At 50.9% G+C, this 23,635-nt stretch overlaps 1 protein-coding gene across 2 annotated transcripts in view; it reads right to left on the reverse strand.

Annotated features, from left to right (window-relative positions):
* MED15 (mediator complex subunit 15) overlaps positions 1-23,635 on the reverse strand; it is a 61,950-nt gene that overhangs the window by 35,196 nt on the left and 3,119 nt on the right. For both annotated transcript variants that reach the window (XM_082640853.1, XM_082640852.1), the window contains exon 2: positions 1,303-1,390. In XM_082640853.1, the coding sequence (XP_082496979.1) occupies positions 1,303-1,390 (88 nt within the window). The remainder of the gene's footprint in view (positions 1-1,302; positions 1,391-23,635) is intronic.

Consider the following 23,635-nt stretch of genomic DNA (forward strand, 5'->3'; position numbering starts at 1 on the left):
TCACAAACACATGCTGGTGTGCTCTGATCTCCAAGCCCAGGCTGTACACATGGTTTCTGTTTTGGAAGCTGCGCTCTCCGGCCAATCATCTCTACCTTTCCATTTCAGAAAATGTTTACCTCATCTAAACACTCAAACCAGGCTAAGTTTCCCCAACAGACCTCTGTACGTCTTGACAGTTGGTTTACCTAAACCTGGATCCAACCATAAATAGCATCTGCTTTTGATTCTTTTTTTCTTTTCTTATTTTTTTAAAAAATTATCTATTTATGTATTTATTTTTGCTGCGTTGGGTTTTCGTTGCTGCGTGTGGGTTTTTTCTAGTTGTGGTGAGTGGGGGCTACTCTTCGTTGCAATGTGTGGGCTTCTCATTGTGGTGGCTTATCTTGTTGCAGAGCACAGGCTCTAGATGCATGGGCTTCAGCAGTTGCAGCACACAGGCTCAGTAGTTGCGGTGTGCAGGCTCTAGAGCGCAGGCTCAGTAGTTGTGGCGCACAGGCTTAGTTGCTCCACGGCATGTGGGATCTTCCCGGACCAGGGCTCGAACCCATGTCCCCTGCATTTGCGGGCGGATTCTTAACCACTGCGTCACCAGGGAAGTCCCTGTTTTTGATTCTTGACACACAGTAGGTCTTAGAGCTCCAGCACCATGCTCGGGCACCAGGTGCTCAGCAGAGCTGGTGCAGCAGACACAGCCCGCCCTGCACGAGCCAGGTAACCCAGACAAGCCACTTGCTTCTTTGTGCCTGTTCTGTTTCATTTCTATGAGCAGCTCTACCCCAAGGCAGATGACAGGAGGTGGTCACAGGAAGCCCATGGCAATGCCCAGTTCACGCGAGAGCTCACACAGGAAACCCGCCCCAACCACTCCACCTGTGACGTTCCCAAGCCTCGTCCTCACCAAGGCCTCACCCTCCACGAGCATCACCTGCATCATTTAACAAAAGGGGACAGGAACCCTTCTGGGCCCACCTGTCAGGGCCCTGACCCCCAGGAGGGCTGAGCCTGAGGACAGAGCGGTTCTTACTCAGAGCACCGTCCACAGGAACCACCGGGGCCCGAGGGAGCACCCTACAGGATTCACAGGAGCTGACCATGAATGGGGGTGCCAACAGCAAGGTCTGGGGTCAGAGGCTGCGCCTGCATCCTGGATGCCCACCCAATCCCCTCCTGCACCTGTACCACAGACACAGGATCTTCCCACAGAGTGCCGCCCAACAGTGAGCAGCCACCCCGTCCCCATGGCCTGGCACCCTGCCCTCCAGCAGCGTCCCCACAGGAGGCCACCCCCCAGGGCCTTACCCGGGTCTTGGCCTTCAGAAACACGTGGCTCTCCATGTCCTTGCTGGATTTACTGTGGGCCACGCCAGCCTTCCTCATGGCATCCTCTCTGGAACACAAAGGAGGAGAGATGTTGACACAGGCCCCCTGGCCAGCAGGCCCACACAGCAGCTGCCTGGGGCCCACGGGTGTGGCCTGGCCCACCAGCCTGGTTGAGGCCCAGGAGAAGCACGAAGGGAAGGGCTCTCAGCACAGCGATGAAAGGCAGCTGAGCAAAGGAGAAGGCGGGCAGTGCCACGAGAAGGAAGAAACAGGAAAGGCGGTCACCATGAAACAAAGCAGCCACCCAGCTTGAGCGGGCAGAGGGGCCAGGCCCAGAGGCTGCTCATAACCAGCATATTAAACAACAGGACGGCCAGCTGGCCTCCATTTCCTGCCCTCTACATGACCTGAGCCCCCACCCAACTCTGGCGTCAAGAGCAGTGGGACCCTTGCTCTGGAAGCCTCCTCTGGTGCAACAGAGGGGCCATGCCAGTCACCTCTCAGTCCCTCCCAAGGCAAAGGTCCCTGTGTTGGACACGCAGGTCCTACCAGTGGGACCAAGGAGATGAGCCCGACCTCAACAACTTCCAGCTGGGGGCAGGAGACAGACCACACAAAGGCCAACACATGCATGGCAAGAGACGGAATGTGAGCCCAGGTTTTCATCACATGATGCTCTGCTGCACACGGCTAAGCCCGAGCTCCTCTGGGTGGTAGCACACATTCCCCCACCCCCACCCCGCCCCCAGACGAAGGTAAGGATAGGTGCGCATTTGTTAGAAAGAAAGGAGCACGTCAGGCTCAGGTCCACAAGCCTGGCCCCTCTGCTCACAGCCCACCTTCTTCTCTGCAGGATGGGTCTCCCGACCTGTCTTCCCAGCGCTGGGCTCACTGATAAAGAACCCCCTCTCCCCAGGGAATCCAACAAGCCTAGTCCAGCCGGTGCTGGAAGGCTTTCTGATGGCTCCAAACACACACACACCCCAGGTACTGAAAGAGTGTGCACATGGGCTGCAGGACCACGTTCGTGATCCCAAGAGAAACCCCAGACAAGAGGCTAAATGCTAAGAGATGGACAAATCTGTACTAACGTATAAAGAAAGATAAAACGCTGCTGAGCCACCACACTGCCAGATTCCGCACGTGAGGCCAGAGCTCCCACCTCCCGCCTGCTTCCCTGAGCCTGCACCAGGGCCAGGAGGCAGCAACGGGTTCCCACTGGAGAAGCATCCAGAGTGGAGCAGACGCTCGCATGAGGGGACGTGTGACCAGGATCAAAGAGAGGCAAAAGGAAGGATGCAGGAGGACAAGGCGAGACCCTGACAGGCCAGGGGGACCTGGTGCGCAGGGGCTGAGGCCAGCGGGGCAGGCGCCCCACGCGCGAACGTGGGTTCTGAGTCCTCGAGCAGCTCCGACAAGTGACTGAGCAGACCTGTCTTCAAGGGGGGTCTCCCCAGCGTCCCCATACCTCCTCCAACAGCCGTATGAGGCTAACCCTGCCACAGAGGCTTGCCCGAAGCTGAGGGCCACAGAGCCACGGACCACTGGGGCAACCCCGAGGACAGCGGTAGACACGTGAGGGGGCCGTGACGACTGGCGGATGGCTGGGAGGAGGCCCCAGGAGCCAGGTGAAGTGCAGAGAGGCCAAGAGGGGCGCAGAGGGCCCTGCGTCACAAGCAGAAGACCTGGGGGCTTGGCCAGGCACCTGCCTGGTGACAAGTGGTCCTCCGAGCTGCTGGCAACAACTCTGAAGGGGGCAGGCTTGCAGGCCCCCCACAGACACTGCATCTTGACCACAGCAGAGACCCTGGGACGTCCGCAGAGACAAGACAGACCTGTGCTTCGTGGTGGAGGGACCTCTCCAGGCCCGAAGACACCGGATCTGCTGGTGCAGGAGCCCTGGGCTGTCATGGTCAGGGCAACGCCACAGATGATGGGGACGCACGGGCACCGGCTATTAGTGACTCAGAGCCCGAAGAGTATTGACTACACAGGAGGCCAGAAACAGGTGTCTGTGGACAAGCAAGAATGGAACACAAGCAGTAGGCACCGGGGCCTGGGTAACCACCCAGTTCTGCCTGGTGGTCTCAGCGTGCTCGTGCTCATCGTGCTCAGGGAAGGGGTCTCACGGCAGGGGCAGGGGGAAGGCTCTGCCAGGAGCACCAGCCATGTCCCCACTGTGCCTGCAGCGCCGCCCGAACAGAAGAACCGACAGGCGCCCTGAACACTGTTCTCAGTTCTGCAAACCATACTGTTAAAAATGTTCTTGCTCTTGGGACTCCCCTGGCAGTCCAGTGGTTAAGACTCTGTGCTTCCACTGCAGGGGGCACGGGTTTGATCCCCCATCAGGGAACTAAGATCCCACATACCGTGCAGCACGGCCAAAAATTAAAAACACAAAACAAACAAACAAACAAAAAAGTTCTTGCTCCTGTTTCCAGTCTGCAGATCATACTCCATAAAATAGAAGATGAGACAAAAAAGGAAGCAGGCAGTGCTGCTGTTCTAATCCTCTGCTTTCCCCCAAGGAAAGGGCCTGTCCTGTCATTTTCGGCCACCTCAGCATTTTGTCAGAGGCACCATCCGCCATCCGGGCTCTGACCACAACGTATTGCATCTCACGCGCCTGCACAGGTGCCGGCTCCCTCCTTCGCACTCAGGACCCACTGCTCCTGGGCCTCCGCCCCCAGATAACAGGCCCCTGCTGGCGACCGTCAATAAATGACTGTCAATAAGCAGTCAAACTAGCACAACCGGGTCAGAGGGAGAGTCTCAGAGGCCTGGAGGGAGGAACGTGAGCACCTGGTCTGCCCCACAGGCGAGACCCCGGCCACAGGTCCAGTACTTTGGCGGCCACAGGTCCAGTACTTTGGTGGCCGTCAGGGAGGCATCAGTACCATGAGAGACAGAAGGGCTGTCTGCAGGCCACGGCCTGGGCGGACCAGCCCTGACAAGATGATTGGGGGCTGAGAGCACGCAGCCCCCACTGAGACCCAGGCTCCACAAGGCACCTGGGGATGGGAGAGGGTTGGGGGGGGCTGCCCCTGCTCCACAGCCACCCGTCTGCCAGGCAGAGCTCCACTGGTCTCTGGTCCAGACATGACCCACCACCTGGGCCCCGTGAGTCCCGACCTGGAGCCCAGACCCCACCTGCGGTGACACACCAAGAAAACACCCAGCAGCCTGAGCTCTGTGCCGCCCAATGGTCCTGACGGGATGCCCGGGAGCCTCCTCTTTGCTTCCCGATTCTGAACGCCATTCCCTGCAGTTCAATCCTCACCGCATGTCACACCGCACCCGTGGCCATCCCTGTGGTGGCCTCTGTCTCCAGGCCCCACCCCCATCCCCACCCCCTCTGTCAGCTCCCCAAGCCTCTGTCCAAGTCCGTGTCCTGCCTGCCTCAAGGGCCTTCCTCCTCAGCAGCAAGGCAGGCAGCCCGTCCAGCAAGGAGCCCCCTCCCCTCCCTGACCCACTCTGCTCATTCTCCCAGGGCGGCTTTCTCCCTAGCCCTGCCCGCTGGGCCCTCCGACCTTGTACTTACGCGGCACCCCTACTCTCTGCCTCACGGAAACTGACCACACCCATGGCACCTCCTGTGGAAATCGCTGGCTTCCTGTATGTCCCACGAACACCTGGAGAACAGACTGTGGCATCCACCTCTGTGTGCTGCAGGCGGTCATCCATGTCAATTTTTTTATAACATGAGGGATGGCGACACCATGTACTTTGACGGACACGACATGCAGAACCCAGAACTGCTGTGGCAGGCTCGGGGGACACCAAGACTGGCACAGGCACGTCCCAGTGATAGAGGCCAGGGGGCTTGGGGAAAGGCCTGTGCTGGGCAGATGGACCTGGCAGGAAGCAGAGAAGGGAGGGCCTGGGCTCTGATCACTTGTACAGAACACACAGACCGGGGATCAAGTTCCACCCTGGCCACTGGCCAGCTCTGGGTCCTAGAGGCACTCCATCCCCAGGCACATCCTCTCCATAAAGGATGCTCAGAAGGGACTGAGGCCAGGATGAAGGGTGCAAGGACAGGTCCAGCCTCAGCACACCTGCTCCTCCTCACCTCCACCCTGTCTCCAAAGTGGGAAACTCAATTTGTCAACTGGAGTCCAGTCCTCATCCCCAACATTGGAATCTGCAGAGGAAAGGCAAACACCCAGCCCACTGTGTGTCCCTGGGCAGGTGCACCTGGACATAAGCTCGACGTGCGCTCAGGCTCCCGTCTGCCCTCACTGCCCACACCTCCCCGCCAGTGATCCCCGAGGGAGGCGCCACCTTGAGGTGCCTGTGTGTCCTCTCCTACAGAGGGAGAACAGCGACAGTGCCACCTCACGGGGTCGTCCTGAGGATTAGAGCAGTAACATTGTCAGGCACACTGGCACGGGAAGCACCAGGGTGTTAAGGAAATCAGTCAGAGAACAGTCTCGCCTGACTCTCCCACCCATGTTCCCTTCTCTCCTGACCCCACCCTCCTCAATGCTGCCTCCCCGGGTCCAACGGAGGCTGAGTTCCCGGGATCCCAAGCTCCTTGGCTCTGTGCCGGTGTCTAAACTCCTGGCCTCAGGTGGACGGGATGCCCTCCACCCACCCAAAGACTTTCATTCTGCCCAGAGGCATCTTCCCCTGATTTGAGAACCATGACACCCGTCAATCAAATGACCTCTCATGGATGGAAGTTTTTGCCAGCCCTGCCCCACCCTCGAGGAGAAGCTTCCTGGTGAAGTACCGCCTGTGTGTGCAGTCTGTTCACCAAACTGGGACAGGAGCCTGCAGCTGGTGTGTGCAACCCTTCAACCAGTATAAGATCCCAAATCACAAAAGTACTGGAAGACAACAGGAGGACAGTTACATACCCAACATCAGGAGGAGGAAGGCTTTCCTAAGCACATCGCCCAAAGTAAACGCCAAAAAGGGGAAAAGATTTTACCAGATGGAAAACAGATTCCTCCCACATTTTTATCAGCCACCAACCAGAGAGATAAGAAAAAGGTACCTGAACCTCAGCACCTCAAGCCCTGCCCTGACATCTGAGGAGGGGTGCTGAGGGCAGCCCCCACCCCACTCTCAGCCAGGGCCTGTGTGTCTGGGGATGAGCTCCCCACACTTGTGGCACAGCCCCAGGTGATGTTTGTTTGGTAAAGCACAGCTCAGGTCAGCACAAGAGAGAACAGTCCCACCCTCCCTAAATGCCAGTTGGGCCCATGCATCCCACAGATGTGGCCAGCCCAAAGCTTCTGTGCCTGCCCAGCGCCAAGGAATCCTGGGAGCCTGCCTCCAGACGAGACAGGAGGGGAAGACAGACCAGAGGAAAACAAATCACCACACTGGCCCTGAGAGGGAAACACAACTTTGACAATTCTCACTACATCTATGGGTTTCATATTTTCAAGTGAGAAAGGACCTATATTTCCTTTGGTTGGTCCCCCAAAATACTATACTCTCTGAGGCACCAAATTTTTTAAAAATCGGGAATTTATTTGGAGAGGAGGATGATAAAAGATCAGTCAGAATAAAAAAATACAGGTTGCAGGACTCCCCTGGTGGCACAGTGGTTAAGAATCCGCCTGCCAATGCAGGGGACATGGGTTCAGGCCCACATGCCGCAGAGCAATGAAGCCCATGCGCCATAACTACTGAGCCTGCGCTCTAGAGCCCGCGAGCCACAACTACTGAGCCCGTGTGCCACAACTACTGAAGCCCACGTGCCTAGAGCCCGTGCTCCACAAAAAGAGAGGCCACCGCAATGAGAAGCCCACGCACTGCAACGAAGAGTAGTCGCCACTCACCACAACTAGAGAAAGCCCATAGGCAGCAATGAAGACTTAACACAGCCAAAAATAAATTAATTAATTTTTAAAAATTACAGGTTCCAATGTAAGGTCTGGCTCTCTGAAAAGAGGAAACCCATCTGCAGAAGAACAGAACCATATGATGGGTGAAGTGCTATCTTACGTCATAATCCAAATACGTTCCCTGCAATAATTTCATTTTAAAAATAAAATTAAACGCGATATGAACCTCCAGATTGGAAAGGGGGACTGAATCTGCCGTGTCTAATTTCCAGTTGCCTTCACAGTGCCCCGATATGAGAGTGAGAAGCCAACCAAGGGCTCCCAGACACCTAACATGGCAGATAAAGACCCTGCAAGAAACTCAGCAGGAAGAAAACAAACTATCTCAGTATCCAAGTAGATAAGACATAGCATCCATTTAACAAGAACAAGATGCTATAAAACCAGAAAAGTCAGATTACAACAACAAAAAAAGTTCTTACAAATAAAAGCCTATTAGATGTTAGCAGCAAAGGGTCAGAGATAAAATTGAAGAAATCTCCCACACAGCAGAGCTAGAAGACAATGAGATGGAAAACAGGAGATAAAAGATAAAATAAAAAGAAGGTAGGAGATTGGTTCAAGATGGTGGAGTAGAAGGACTTGCGCGCTCACTCGCTCTTGCGAGAGCACCAGAATCACAACTAACTGCTGAACGATCATCGACAGGAAGACACTGCAACTCACCAAAAAGGATACCACACATCCAAATACAAAGGAGAAGCTACAATGAGATGGTAGTAGGGACACAATCACAATAAAATCAAATCCCATGACTGCTGGGTGGGTAACTCACAAACTGGAGAACACTTATATCACAGAAGCCCACACACTGGAGTGAAGGTTCTGAGCCCCACGTCAGGCTTCCCAACCTGGGGGTTCAGCAATGGGAGGAGGAATCAGATTCCTAGAGAATCAGACTTTGAAGGCTAGCAGGATTTGATTGCAGGACTTCAACACGACTGGGGGAAACAGAGACTCCACTCTTGGAGGACACACACAAAGTAGTGTGCACATCAGGACCCAGGGGAAGGAGCAGTGACCCCATAGGAGACTGAACCAGACCTACCTGCTAATGTTGGAGGGTCTCCTGCAGAGGCGTGGGATGGCTGTGGCTCACCGTGAGGACGGACACTGGCAGTAGAAGTTCTGGGAAGTGCTCCTTGGCGTGAGCCCTCCCAGAGTCCGCCACTGGTCCCACCAGAGAGCCGGGTAGGCTCCAGTGTTGGGTTGCCTCAGGCCAAACAACCAACAGGGAGGGAAACCAGCCCCACCCATCAGCAGACAAGTGGATTAAAGTTTTACTGAGCTCTGCCCACCAGAGCAACACCCAACTCTACCCACCACCACTCCCTCCCATCAGGAAACTTGCACAAGCCTCTTAGATAGCCTCATCCACCAGAGGGCAGACAGCAGAGGCAAGAAGAACTACAATCCTGCAGCCTGTGCAACAAAAACCACATTCACAAAAAGATAGACAAGATGAAAAGGCAGAGGACTATGTACCAGATGAAGGAACAAGATAAAACCCCGGAAAAACAACTAAATGAAGTGGACATAGGCAACCTTCCAGAAAAAGAATTCAGAATAATGATAGTGAAGATGATCCAGGACCTCAGAAAAAGAATGGAGGCAAAGATCAAGAAGATACAAGAAATGTTTAACAGACCTAGAAGAATTAAAGAACACCTAGAAGAATTAAAGAACAAACAAACAGAGATGAACAATACAATAACTGAAATGAAAAATACACTAGAAGGGATCAATAGCAGAATAACTGAGGCAGAAGAACAGACAGGTGACCTGGAAGACAGAATGGTGGAATTCACTGCCACGGAACAGAATAAAGAAAAAAGAATGAAAAGAAATGAAGACAGCTTAATAGACCTCTGGGACAACATTAAACACAACAACATTCACAACATAGGGGGTCCCAGAAGGAGAAGAGAAAGAGAAAGGGCCCGATAAAATATGTGAAGAGATTATAGTCGAAAACTTCCCTAACATGGGAAAGGAAATAGCCACCCAGGTCCAGGAAGCACACAGAGTCCCAGGCAGGATAAATCCAAGGAAAAACATGCCGAGACACATAGTAATCAAATTGACAAAAATTAAAGACAAAGAAAAATTATTGAAAGCAACAAGGGAAAAACAACAAATAATATACAAGGGAACTCCCGTAAGGTTAACAGCTGATTTCTCAGCAGAAACTCTACAAGCCAGAAGGGAGTGGCACGATATATTTAAAGTGATGAAAGGGAAGAACCTACAACCAAGATTACTCTACCTGGCAAGGATCTCATTCAGATTCGATGGAGAAATCAAAAGCTTTACAGACAAGCAAAAGCTAAGAGAATTCAGCACCACCAAAGCAGCTCTACAACAAATGCTAAAGGAACTTCTCTAAGTGGGAAACACAAGACAAGAAAAGGACCTACAGAAACAAACCCATAACAATTAAGAAAATGGTAATAGGAACATATATCAATAATTACTTTAAACGTGAATGGATTAAATGCTCCAATCAAAAGATACAGGTTCGCTGAATGGACACAAAAACAAGACCCATATATATGCTGTCTACAAGAGAACCTACTTCAGACCTAGGGACACATACAGACTGAAAGTGAGGGGATGGAAAAAGAGACTCCATGCAAGTGGAAATCAAAAGAAGGCTGGAGTAGCAATACTCATATCAGATAAAATAGACTTTAAAATAAAGAATGTTACAAGAGACAAGGAAGGACACTACATAATGATCAAGGGATCAATCCAAGAAGAAGATATAACAATTATAAATATATATGCACCCAACACAGGAGCACCTCAATACATAAGGCAACTACTAACAGCTATAAAAGAGGAAATCGACAGTAACACAATAATAGTGGGGGACTCTTAACACCTCACTTACACCAACGGACAGATGATCCATACAGAAAATTAATAAGGAAACACAAGCTTTAAATGACACAATAGACCAGATAGATTTAATTGATATTTATAGGATGTACTATCCAAAAACAGCAGATTACACTTTCTTCTCAAGTGCACATGGAACATTCTCCAGGATAGATCACATCTTGGGTCACAAATCAAGCCTCGGTAAATTTAAGAAAATTGAAATCATATCAAGCATCTTTTCCAACCACAACGTTATGAGATTAGAAATCAATTACAGGGAAGAAAATGTAAACAACACAAACATATGGAGGTTAAACAATACGTTACTAAATAACCAAGAGATCACTGAAGAAATCAAAGAGGAAATCAAAAAATACCTAGAGACAAATAACAATGAAAACACAACAATCCAAAACCTATGGGATGCAGCAAAAGCAGTTCTAAGAGGGAAGTTTATAGCTATACAAGCCTACCTCAAGAAACAAGAAAAATCTCAAATAAACAATCTAACCTTAACCTAAAGGAACTAGAGAAAGAAGAACAAACAAAACCCAAAGTTAGTAAAAGGAAAGAAATCATAAAGATCAGAGCAGAAATAAATGAAATAGAAACAAAGAAAACAATAGCAAAGATTAATAAAACTAAAAGCTGGTTCTCTGAGAAGATAAACAAAATTGATAAACCATTAGCTAGACTCATCAAGAAAAAGAGGGAGAGGACTCAAATCAATAAAATTAGAAATGAAAAAGGAAGAGTTACAACAGACACCACAGAAATACAAAGCATCCTAAGAGACTACAAGCAACTCTATGCCAATAAAATGGACAACCTGAAAGAAACTGACAAATTCTTAGAAAGGTATAATCTTCTAAGACTGAACCAGGAAGAAACAGAAAATATGAGCAGACCAATCACAAGTAATGAAATTGAAACTGTGATTAAAAATCTTCCAACAAACAGAAGTCCAGGACCATATGGCTTCACAGGTGAATTCCATCAAACATTTAGAGAAGAGCTAACACCCATCCTTCTCAAACTCTTCCAAAAAACTGCAGAGGAAGGAACACTCCCAAACTCATTCTATGAGGTCACCATCACCCTGATACCAAAACCAGACAAAGATACTACAAATAAAGAAAATCACCAACCCATATCACTGATGACTATAAATGCAAAAATCCTCAAAAAATACTAGCAAACAGAGTCCAACAACACATTAAAAGGATCATACACCATGATCAAGTGGGATTCATCCCAGGGATGCAAGGATTCTTCAATATATGCAAATCAATCAATGTGATACACCACATTAACAAACTGAAGAATAAAAACCATATGATCATCTCAATAGATGCAGAAAAAGCTTTTGACAAAATTCAACCCCGATTTATGATAAAAACTCTCCAGAAGGTGGGCATAAAGGGAACCTACCTCAACGTAATAAAGGCCATATATGACAAACCCACAGCAAACATCATTGTCAATGGTGAAAAACAAAGCATTTCCTCTAAGATCAGGAACAAGACAAGGATGTCCACTCTCACCACTATTATTCAACACAGTTTTGGAAGTCCTAGCCACAGCAATCAGAGAACAAAAAGAAATAAAAGGTATACAAATTGGAAAAGAAGAAGTAAAACTGTCACTCTTTGCAGATGACACGATACTATACATAGAGAATCCTAAAGATGCCACCAGAAAACTACTAGAGCTAATCAATGAATTTGGTAAAGTTGCAGGATACAAAATTAATGCACAGAAATCTCTTGCATTCTCATACACTAATGATGAAAACTCTGAAGGAGAAATTAAGAAAACACTCCCATTTACCACTGCAACAAAAAGAATAAAATACCTAGGAATAAACCTACCTAAGGAGACAAAAGACCTGTATGCAGGAAACTATAAGACACCAATGAAAGAAATTAAAGATGATACAAACAGATGGAGAGATATGCCATGTTCTTGGATTGGAAGAATCAATATTGTGAAAATGACTATACTACCCAAAGCAATCTACAGATTCAATGCAATCCCCATCAAATTACCAATGGCATATTTTTACAGAACTAGAACAAAAAAATCTTCTTTTTTTTTTTGCGGTATGCGGGCCTCTCACCGCTGTGGCCTCTCCCGTTGCGGAGCACAAGCTCCGGACGCACAGGCTCAGTGGCCATGGCTCACGGGCCCAGACGCTCCGCGGCATGTGGGATCATCCCAGACCGGGGCACGAACCCGTGTCCCCTGCATCGGCAGGCGGACTCTCAACCACTGCGCCACCAGGGAAGCCCCCAAACATCTTAAAATTCGTATGGAGACACAGAAGACCCCAAATATCCAAAGCAGTCTTGAGGGAAAAAAACGGAGCTGGAGGAATCAGAATCCCTGACTTCAGACTATACTACAAAGCTACAATAATCAAGACAATACGGTACTGGCACAAAAACAGAAATATAGATCAAAAGAACAGGATAGAAAGCCCAGAGATAAACCCACGCACCTATGGTCAACTAATCTATGACAAAGGAGGCAAGGATATACAATGGGGAAAAGACAGTCTCTTCAATAAGCGGTGCTGGGAAAACTGGACAGCTACATGTAAAAGAATGAAATTAGAACATTCCCTAACACCATACACAAAAATAAACTCAAAATGGATTAGAGACCTAAATGTAAGACCGGACACTATAAAACTCTTAGAGGAAAACATAGGAAGCACACCCTTTGACATAAACCACAGCAAGACCTTTTTTGATCCACCTCCTAGAGTAATGGAAATAAAACCAAAAATAAACAAATGGGACCTACTGAAACTTAAAAGCTTTTACACAGCAAAGGAAAACATAAACAAGACGAAAAGAGAACCCTCAGAATGGGAGAAAATATTTGCAAATGAACCAACAGACAACAGATTAATCTCTAAAATATATAAACAGCTCATGCAGCTCAATATTAAAAAAACAAACAACCCAATCAAAAAATGGGCAGAAGACCTAAATAGACATTTCTCCAAAGATATACAGATGGCCAAGAAGCAGATAAAAAGCTGCTCAACATCACTAATTATTAGAGAAATGCAAATCAAAACTACAATGAGGGGCTTCCCTGGTGGCGCAGTGTTGAGAGTCCGCCTGCCGATGCAGGGAATATGGGTTCGTGCCCCAGTCCGGGAAGATCCCACATGCTGTGGAGCGGCTAGGCCAGTGAGCCATGGCTGCTGAGCCTGCGCGTCCGGAGCCTGTGCTCCACAACGGGAGAGGCTGCCACAGTGAGAGGCCCGCGTACCGAAAAAAAAGAAAAAAAAAAAACTACAATGAGGTATCACCTCACACCAGTTAGAATGGGCATCATCAGAAAATCTACAAACAACAAATGCTGGAGAGGATGTGGAGAAAAGGGAAACCTCTTGCACTGTTGGTGGGAATGTAAGTTGATACAGCCACTATGGAGAACAGTATGGAGGTTCCTTAAAAAACTAAAAATAGAATTACCATATGACCCAGCAATCCCACTACTGGGCATATACCCAGAGAAAACCATAATTCAAAAAGACACATGCACCCCAATGTTCATTGCAGCACTATTTACAATAGCCAGGTCATGGAAGCAACCTAAATGCCCATCAACAGACAAATGGATAAAAAAAGATGTGGTGCGCTTCCCTGGTGGCGCAGTGGTTGAGAGTTTGCCTGCCGATGCAGGGGACACGGGTTCGTACCCCGGTCCGGGAAGATCCCACATGCCGCGAAGCGGCTGGGCCCGTGAGCCATGGCCGCTGAGCCTGCACGTCCGGAGCCTGTGCTCCGCAACGGGAGAGGCCGCAACAGTGAGAGGCCCACGTACCGCAAAAAAAAAAAGAAAAGAAAAAAAAAAAGATGTGGTACTTATATACAATGGAATATTAGCCATAAAAAGGAACGCAACTGGGTCATCTGTAGAGACGTGGATGGATCTAGAGACTGTCATACAGAGTGAAGTAATTCAGAAAGAGAAAAACAAATATCGTATATTAATGCATATATGTGGAACCTGGAAAAATGGTACAGATGAACCAGTTTACAGGGCAGAAATAGAGACACAGATTTAGAGAACAAATGTATGGATACCAAGGGGGGAAAGTGGCGGGGGTGATGGTGGTGGTGTGATGAATTGGGAGATTGTGATTGACATATATATGCTAATACGTATAAAATGGATAACTAATAAGAACCTGCTGTATAAAAAAATAAATAAAATAAAATTCAAAAAAAAAAAAAAGAGAGTCAAAGGGCCAGCTTTAAAGACATGGGGGGAGAGTGCATACAGGGCGTGGAGGAAACAGGACTCTCTGGGAAATGACTGAAGGGATTTCCCCTGAAGCACCGCAGTGAGTTTTGGGAGTAAGGCAAGTCGCCCTAAAGCTCACCTGAGAGGAGAAGCAACAGGCCAGCCCTGGAGGCAAGAAAGCAGCAGGAGAGGCTTCTCAATCCTTAAGGAAGCACCTCCACCCTAGAAGTCCACATGCATCCAAACTGACATGGCCTCCCTGGAGCCCCTTTCCTAGAAGCTGGTAGAACACGGCAGTGAACCAAAAAGAAGAAAACCCAGGATACAGGAAGCAAGAACCCCAACACTGGAGCCCTGCAGGAGACAAGCCCCTGAGAGGTCCTCACCCCCGAGGCCTCCAGAAGGGAAGTGCAGAAGGACAGACAGCCCAGCAGCACCAAGCTTGTGATAACTGCACCGAGAGGTGACTGAAGACAGAGGAAGACTCAGCCGCAGGCACACAGAACTCTAGGCACATTTCTAAGAAGGCACGTTTTTCCCAGGGAGTGAAAACCATCACAGTCTGCCACTGTGTTAGGCTGTGAACATCTGTCCGTGTGGCCCTAAACATTAGCGCATTACCCATTTACCCAGAAGCTGAAACACTGGTGGCCAAGGGAGAGGCAGAGATAACAGCTGTGTTCCCAGAGAAAGTCAACAGATAATCATAAACTCATCACCGTGATGACCCGTGCACGTGACTTAGAACCACAGACGCCGGCCAGAAAAGAAAGTCCCGAGTCAAGGGAAGGACACGGTGAGTCGGTGCGTCGGGACCACCGCAGTCTCTTGTGCAGTCTCTTGTAAGTCGTTATCAGTCCTTGACTTTTAAAATTTTTGCACAAATATTAGTTTGATAAAAATCAAATGACAGGGGCTTCCCTGGTGGTGCAGTAGTTAAGAAGAATCTGCCTGCCAATGCAGGGTACACGGGTTCGAGCCCTGGTCTGGGAAGATCCCACGTGCCATGGAGCAACTAAGCCCGCGAGCCACAACTACTGAAGCCTGCGCGCCTAAAGCCCATGCTCCGCAACGAGAGAAACCACCGCAATGAGAAGCCCACACACCTCAAAGAAAAGTAGCCCCCACTCGCTGCAACTAGAGAAAGCCCGCGTACAGCAACGAAGACCCAACACAGCCAAAAAAAATAAATTAATTAAAATAAATAAATTAAAAAAAAATCAAATGACAAAATGCACCTAAAGAGTGTGCCACCGACTCTGCCATAAAGAAATATTCAAGGAACGCCAGCTATGAAGAAAGGCCTCCCTCGCCTTTTTATGCCTTCCCGACTCAGTCCACGCAGAGACAGAAAGCTCCGCTCCATTAGCAGTGCCCCCACCCACCTGCCCCAGCATTCTGCAGTTCTCCCAGGACCCCTTGGCCAGAGCGTGGTCAGAGGCACCAACCCAAGAGGGGCCATCGCACACCGCCCCCCACAGGACAGGCAGCTTCCCCGGTGCTCAGACAGCCAACGGGCGGTCTTCTCTTGAGCCTGCCCCAGCACCCAGGTGGTTTCAGCTCGGAGTCAGGAAATGATGAGACACAGATGGTTTAGTCACCAACTGCAACCAGAGCAAACTACCTGTCCTTAACTCAGGGAGCCTGCTTCACCTCACTGCAGCTGGAAGCCTGTTTGCCAAACTACATCCCAGACTACTACCACTTCCTGTTCTCTTTCTCTTCACTTTCTTATCGGTTTAATTAAGCTCTCCAATTTCTGCTTGCAAGATTTCTCAACCCTCGACGAATTAGATCAATGAAAGAATGACACCTAAAGAAGCTACCGCTGCTTTTAAAGCATATGTCATTATTTGAGCTACAGAAGCTACACAAGTTTCATCATTTTCCCCATTCTGCGGGTTTGACCACAACAGAACCAGGATGCTGGAAAGACCTCTTGATCCATCCAGGCGGTAGCCTCTGGGCTCCAGGCCTTGGACCACTGTGGCTCCCCAGGTTCCAGCCCTGAGCGTGTCCCACTCACCACTGGGCAACCACGTGGTAAGGACAGACTCTACCAACCCAAGAGCTTATTAAAATGCTTATCTCACGTGACTTTGTAAAATATTTGGGGGGAGGAAAGCCCTCTCTTCCAGAGGTCTGCACTCGAGTCCCAGCAGTGAAAATCATATGGTATCTGGGAAGTGACTGAAGATAGTACAGGACGGGGTGGAAAGGGATGGGTGAAACACTGGCCACATGATGCTAACTCTCCAAGTAGCTGGGAGACCATACTTCCATTATCCCTACTTCTGTGAATGTTTGGAAAAGTCCATAATGGAACTTTTAACAAGATAGGAAATAAAAGGGTTATCTCAAGCACACAGGATGACTGTGCAGAGATGCCTGAAGGAGGCTCACTCCCAAGAGCGCCCTGCAGTGGGGCCCTCTGGGTCGTCACACGGGGAGCAACCATGCACTCCGAGGCTCCCTCGGCCTAGAGAGCTTGGGCCTCGGAAAGTGGGAACTGATAAGCCTCACAAAACCTGTTCCCATAACCAGAGGTCGGTCCAGTCCCTCCCCACCCAGGCAGAGCCAGACTATGTGGAAGAGTCCTATGGTCCAGAAGACTCACTGTGTCCAGCCTCATGTGAACCTGGGCCATGGGCACACAAGTCCCAGCCAGAGTGCCCTCAGGGGATGAACCTTGGTGGTGAGAAAGCCACCACTCGAACTCAGAGTCTAATTCCACTTAAGAAACATGGGTCTGTGTGTGTGTTGGCATATTTAAAATACATACACATCAAGTCATATGCCCAAAGAAACAGGACTGGAGGAAAGTGATCAAAATGTCAGCAACAGCCATCTCTGAGCAGAGAGATCACAGAAAATGCCCTCCTGTTTTGAAATCATCTGCAACATTATCTGAAGAGAATGAAGTACCGCACCCACCAGCCCAGAACACACTGACTGAAACAGGAGGTGGAGACGTGCTGGCGCTGCGGGGACTGGCTTCCCTGCACCCACATCCTCTCCCTCCGCTCCACCCACATGCCCCTCAGGGCCCCAGTGAGGCGCTCCTGCAGCTGACGCTCTTCCAGGTCTGCTCCCTGCTTCTCCCACAGGCAGCTGGACTTCTCTCCTCCAGAGGGTTGACACCCCACACACCCTGCACTTCATCACCCTGCACTCACCTCTCAGAAATTAGCACAGGATCAGGGCTCGCCTCCCTCACACGGTCACTCAATTCTGCAGCTTCCTTCCTGACAGATCTGTCCCTCCTAAGCCATCCCTTCCATTCCTACTGTCCCTGCACCCGGTGGGTCAATCTGAGTGCGCATTAACAATTAACAAAGCGCTTGTTGTGAAGGCAGCTTCCTTGACAACACTGCGTGTGGGCAAAGATGTCTAACAAGGGCAACTCCCCCACGTGGCTGGTGGGAATGTCAACTGGTATCACCTGGGAAAATCATTTTCCAGATGGTGCTGAAGCTGAAGGCCACCCCTGCACCTAGCCCTGGGGTCAGAGCACAGAGAGCGAGTACTGTACTCACAGGAGACAGGACCCAAAGCAGCCTTGGCACAGTGTTCACACAGCCAACAACTGGAACTAACCCCAATGTCTGTCAAATGCACAACAGGACAGTACCGCGGGTGGGGGGCTGGGGGGGCGCAGTCATGCAGTGGAATAATGGCATAAATAAGACCCTGCTGCCTACGAGGACAAACGTCACACACGTGACTCTGAACGGAAGAGCCCAGACCCAGGGTTGCAGAGCTTGGGATTCCAGTGACAGGAAATTCTGGAACAAACGTCTCCATGGCCCGGAAGTCAGGAGAGTGGGGCAGGGGCTGCACCGGCTGAAGCACAGGGTGCTAGGCCTGTTCAGGATGCAGTCTGGGCAGCTGGCGGGCATTTTCACGGTGACACGTGTCCTCGGGCCGCTCACTGCATGGGTGGGCTTTACTTCAATACAAAGAAATGCTATGGGAGCCTGGTGAGGGCCCCTGAGCCCGGCCCCAGGAACTGCCCCAGCCCCACCCTCGGGTTTGGACTCCAATGGTCTGGGGCCTGAATTCCAACCCCGAGCCCCTGGCAGGGATTTCCCGCTGCACAGTCTCAGGCCTGAATCCTCCCTGGCATGACTCACAGCAACCTGATGGCTGTGAAGGGCCTGTGGTGGCCCAAAAGGGCCTCTCAGGGCAAAGATGGCATTCTCTCCACTTTATAGCAGGGGCTCCAGCCCACACCCAGTAGCCAGATCACTTCCTCTCACAGCACCTCTGATGAGGATGGAAAGGAAGTTGGAAAGAGGGAGAGAACAGGAGACAGTGGGGATGGGAATGAGCCATTTCTGAAGCAACAAGCACTGCCCCCACACCCCCAGGAGCCTGCATTGGAAGAAGCAAGGGATGCACACGCTTCAGAGAGCAGAAGCCCCCAGGCAGGGCCTTCCTCCCCTCCCCGCCTTGCCACCCCTCTGCCTTGCCACCCCTCTCCCGGACTGGATGCCAAGTGGCTGAGCACAAAGGCTGACCTGCAGCCAGGCCACACCTCAGCCCTGGTCCCTACCCGCCCCCACTCCGCCACCTGAGTCCCAGGCAGAGCTGCGAGAAGCCCGCAGGGCCAGGGCGAGTAGGAAACCATGTCCAGAGGAGGGAGCCAGACAGCACCCAGCTGCTACTTGCCAAGCCTGAGCACAGAGCCATGTGAGAGAACCGGTGAACGGAGGGAGAGCACGCCAGAGCGCTCTGCTCTGTCTCTGCAACTCTGTATGTCTGAAACGGTCTCAGAAAAAAAAGCTCAAAGTAAGGTCAAATGTCTCCTCCAAGGACTCACTGTCCCAAATAAGTTAGTCCTCCTGGATACTTAACTCATTCAATCAGGAACGGTTATTAACAGGCCCCGCCTAGGTTAGCAAGAGACTCTTTTTTTTTTTTTTGGCCACCGTAGCTTGAGGGATCTTAGTTCCCAGACCAGGGATTGAACCTGTGCCCTCAGCAGGGAAAGCTCGGAGTCATAACCACTGGACTGCCAGAGAAGTCCCAAGAGATACCTTATTAAAGTGGAGGGGAACATCCCTCCCTCACGGGGTTGTGGTTTCGAGATGATTATGCCTGGGCTCCTAATGCATCCTCCTCTGTCTCCAGGATCAGGTACTCATTCGCTTATCTGTTAAACAGAACCATCTAGTAACCCCTGGACTCCCCTGTCTTTAGATGAATGTCTCAATCAAAAAAAAAAAAAAAAGGCTCAGCACTGCTTTCCACAACGCTCCCTGCAGTTACCCTGCATCCCTCACCTAAGACAAGGCACCATGCTAGGAGCTCACCGGGATGCCGAAGTGTACGACCAGGTCCTGCACTCAACAGATTGATAATACTGTTGGCAAGGCAAAAAAATAATAATAAGTGTAAAAACAGCAAAAAAGAGTTCATCTGTTCAGTTCATGCCAGGATGCATCCAACAAGGGCTCTACAAACTCGAGGAATTAGGGACCACTGTGGGCTGAGCCATCAGGGTCATGAGGAGGGAAAGAGGCCAAGACCAGACCTCCGACAGGGCAGAGAAAGGACGACAGAGGGCAAGCCAGCCGTGACTGCAGCCAGAGGGCCTGACGTGCAGCAGGAGTGTCTGGCTGATGCTCTCCCACCAGCACAGAGGGAGGGTCAGCTGGAAAGGTAATTCAGATGGAAAGCAGAATGCTTCTTAGCAGGGGTGGAAAGAACGGCTGTGCTGGCACCTGGCCCAGGCAACGGAGGACACCCACCGTGACACAAAGCACATGGTGACTTTCCACCTTATGGCAGCTGCCTGTGACCACGGCTCACCTCCTCCTTATCTGTAGACAGGGTCTACCTCTCCTTCAAAAGATTTCTGATTACGAAAGAAATACATGTTTACTGTTAACAAGTGACACACATACATATATATACTAAAAATTACAAAGAAAATTAAAATCACTCAGATAACCAGCCAAAGATGTCTATTTAATGAACTCAGCCCGTACCCCATGTTCCACGGCTCCTGAGGATGCCAGTTTGCCAGCCCTGCATGCGCAGTGCTATGACTTTCTCCAACTCTGAGGTGAGGGCCCATCAGGTTGGCCCACCGTCACTCTTGGAGAGGCAGGAATCAACTCTGATTCAGAAACTCTCGTAGTGTCCCTGCCACGAGGGGTTCAGAATGGGGGAAACAAGTGTTCAAACAATTCAGATGCAAACCGGTAACAAAGCATGGGTAAAGAGAGGGGCATGGTGGGTGGCTGGGTGTCCTGGGAGGGCAAGTGGGATAGGACTGCAAACGCTCAGCCACGGGAAGGACAGGTCTCTCAGGCAGGGGAACAAGCAGGAGGCAGGGCAACCAGGTCAAGAACGGGGCTCCTGTGAGGATCTGGGGCAGCCTGGCACGGTGGGGGCAGCAGGCAGGCGCAGACCCTGGAGGAGGGATCCCGGCTCAGAGCTGAATCCACAGGCTGCTATGCACACATTCTGGGCATCAAAGTGACTGGAGGAAGAGGATGGAGTCCGTGAAGCAAGAGTTGACAACTTGAAGCTGAGTGGTGAACACACAGGCATGGGGTCTTTAAACTACTTGGTCCTACGATCCATATTGAATTTTTAAAAATCCAGCAGAATTCCTTTAAAAATTGACCCTCTAGGTACATAACCAATATCACTGCCCTGAGGAATGCTTTTCAGGGGCAGGTACCCCTTGCCCTTCATGACCAGGGCAGGAAGATAATCACGTGGTCATGGTCCTTCCCACCCCAGAATGCCCACCATGGGTCTTGGACCAGCCACAGCCACCAGGTCAGGAATGGCAGTAACAGCTGGAAGCCTTCTGACCAGGAATGGATGTAAGGAACGCAGCTGGTAGCAGGGTAGGGGGGTAGGGTCACCTATGAAAGGATGCTGGTGTGGCTGGGGACTGGCTGCAGCCTGTGCAGAGGCCAAAGATAAGCCGGGGCTTGCGGTGCTGTGCCAGCAGTGTTGTGCCAACTGCAGCAGAGGGGCCTGCCACCCTTTGGGGCCCAGTGACCCATGGGGAGTTGCTAAAACTGCCAACAGGATGCCTACCGGCAGCAGCTCCTCCAATGGGCTCTCTCAGTGCACATGGCTTGGGTTAACTTCCAGGGCCGTCTCCCCGCTTCCCCAAAAGAGGCGTAACCACTCTTTCAGGTGAAAAAGTGGTTTGCCTCTCCAGTCCTGCTACGGTTCAGCAAGCACTCCTCTGTGACACGCATCCATGCCTCAGTTTCCTCACCCTACACGGGAGTAACAAGTGCGCCCGCCCACTCTCAGGGCCAGCACAGAGGCGGTGGGTGAGCCAACACGACAACTCCTGCAGCAGGGTGCACAGCACACCCCCATGTTTCAGCTGCTGTTGAGAAAACCCTGGATGATGGAGGGCTCCCATCCCCTCATGTCACTGTCACTCCTGGCCTGAGGCAGTAGAGCCAAGGGTCAGGACTCTGAAGTCAGTGTCTCACCAATCACTTTCTAGTTTCTTCGCTGGGACTTGTGGTGACCAGACAGGGCCCCTGGCCTCGGGGCACGGACATTCTGGAGGTGGGCTGTACACGGACATCAGCCCAGTCACGTGGATGACAACTGGGCTATGAAGAAAGCGGTGGGCTCAGCAGCTTCCCCGCTGGAGAACAAGGGCCAGAGTCACACCAGGGAGGCACAGGGCTGCTGGGAGGCCTGGGTGGGCTAAGCCACAGAAAAGGGTCGGCCAAGACTCAGTGGCTTCTGCCCGTGTGAGGGACCACAAGCCACAGGCAGGATCTGGACATCCAAGTTTCAGGACACTCCCCGTCCTTCTGAAGACCTCTCCAGACCCTTGGAAGTTGCTGTTTGGTTGTCTGTTCTCTTCTGCTTTTTCTTCTTTGTTTTATTTTGTTTCTGGCTAAATAGCACTCAACTTTCTCCTTCTGGTCTAGGCTGAAATCTCCACACCTCCTAGGTTCCCGACCTGGAGCTCACACCTCCCTAGGGGGCCTTGGCAGAAGAGGCAGCTGACCGGTCTGCCCTCACTCTGCTCCACACTCCCTCAGCCCTTCGTGGCCCCTGACTGGAACCCTGATCAGGGCTGCCCTCCCCAAGGGTGTCCTCCCTTTGAGATTTGTTCAGCCCAGCAGACATTTATTTACTCCACGCCTAAACATGCAATTTGCTGTACTGAGGGGTGGGAGGCACAAGTCTCAAGACTAAGATGGGAAGAGATGATCAAAGTGGTCCTTTCATGTATTCACCATTCGCCAACCCCATGGCATACGAGGCGCTGCTCACTTCTCACACACGCTTGTTCTCTGGGAGGTGACAGACCAGACACGCGTGCTCAACACTAACCCAACACCCCAGGAGGCAGGCCCTCACAGTGACCAGCTCAGGGGCTCTAAGGGGGGCTGCTCCTGTGGTCCTGCAGGGAAAGTGGATGTTCCACAAAAAGCCCATCTGAACCCACCAAGAGTTTCACAACTACCCTCCCCAGAGGCTCCCGTGTCATCAATCCCCTAACCAGACTCAGAGGTTCCACCTTCACTCCCTAAGCCTCCTTCTCCTGCCAGGGACTGGGGAGGGGGCGTCAGGGGACACATCACTGAGTCCCGAGCCCTCTGCTAGAGCGCGAGTGGAGGTCTCTTCCTTTTCCCTCCCACCACCCCTGTGAGACAGACTGGACTCCTGCCTTCACATGGATGAGGGAGATGACCCAGAAAGGTGACGTATGCAAGGTCACTCAGCTCACACGTGGAGAAAGTGGGTGTTCCCAAGCTTCACAATGGATGCTGGCACAGGTAATGAAGGCCACTGTCATTGAGAAGGTGGCACACACAACACCCAGGAAAATGTCTACTCTTGCACTCTTCAGCAAGTGGTTTATACGCCAGGTGCCATGCTTCATAGGATTGGAGTCTTAAGGGAAACTCAAAGGGGCTGAGATACAAGATATCAGGGGGTGGCCCACTTTAGGCAGGGTGGGCAGAAAAAGATCTTGAGTATTTGATATTTAAGCAGACATGTCAACGAGGAAAAGGAACTAGTCATGAATACAGTGAGGGGAAGTCTACCCATTGTGGAATATCTTAAATACTCGATAACAAATTGTTTAAAGGGAGAGAACAAAGAAAGAATTTGGAATGCTCCAGAAGCTGAAAGACCAGAGAGGGTGGAACGGGGTGGGGGTATGAGAGGAGGTGGCTAGGCCAGGCTGGGGTGGGGGTGGGGCATCTGGAGCTCTGTTCGGACTCTGAGGACAGTCACTGATGGGTTGTCAGCAGGGCAGTGGTGAGCGAGTGGAGGCAGAAGTCCGGGGA

The sequence above is a fragment of the Mesoplodon mirus genome, assembly GCF_964341445.2.
Source record: "Mesoplodon mirus genome assembly, chromosome: 13".
Classification (NCBI taxonomy): domain Eukaryota; kingdom Metazoa; phylum Chordata; class Mammalia; order Artiodactyla; family Ziphiidae; genus Mesoplodon; species Mesoplodon mirus.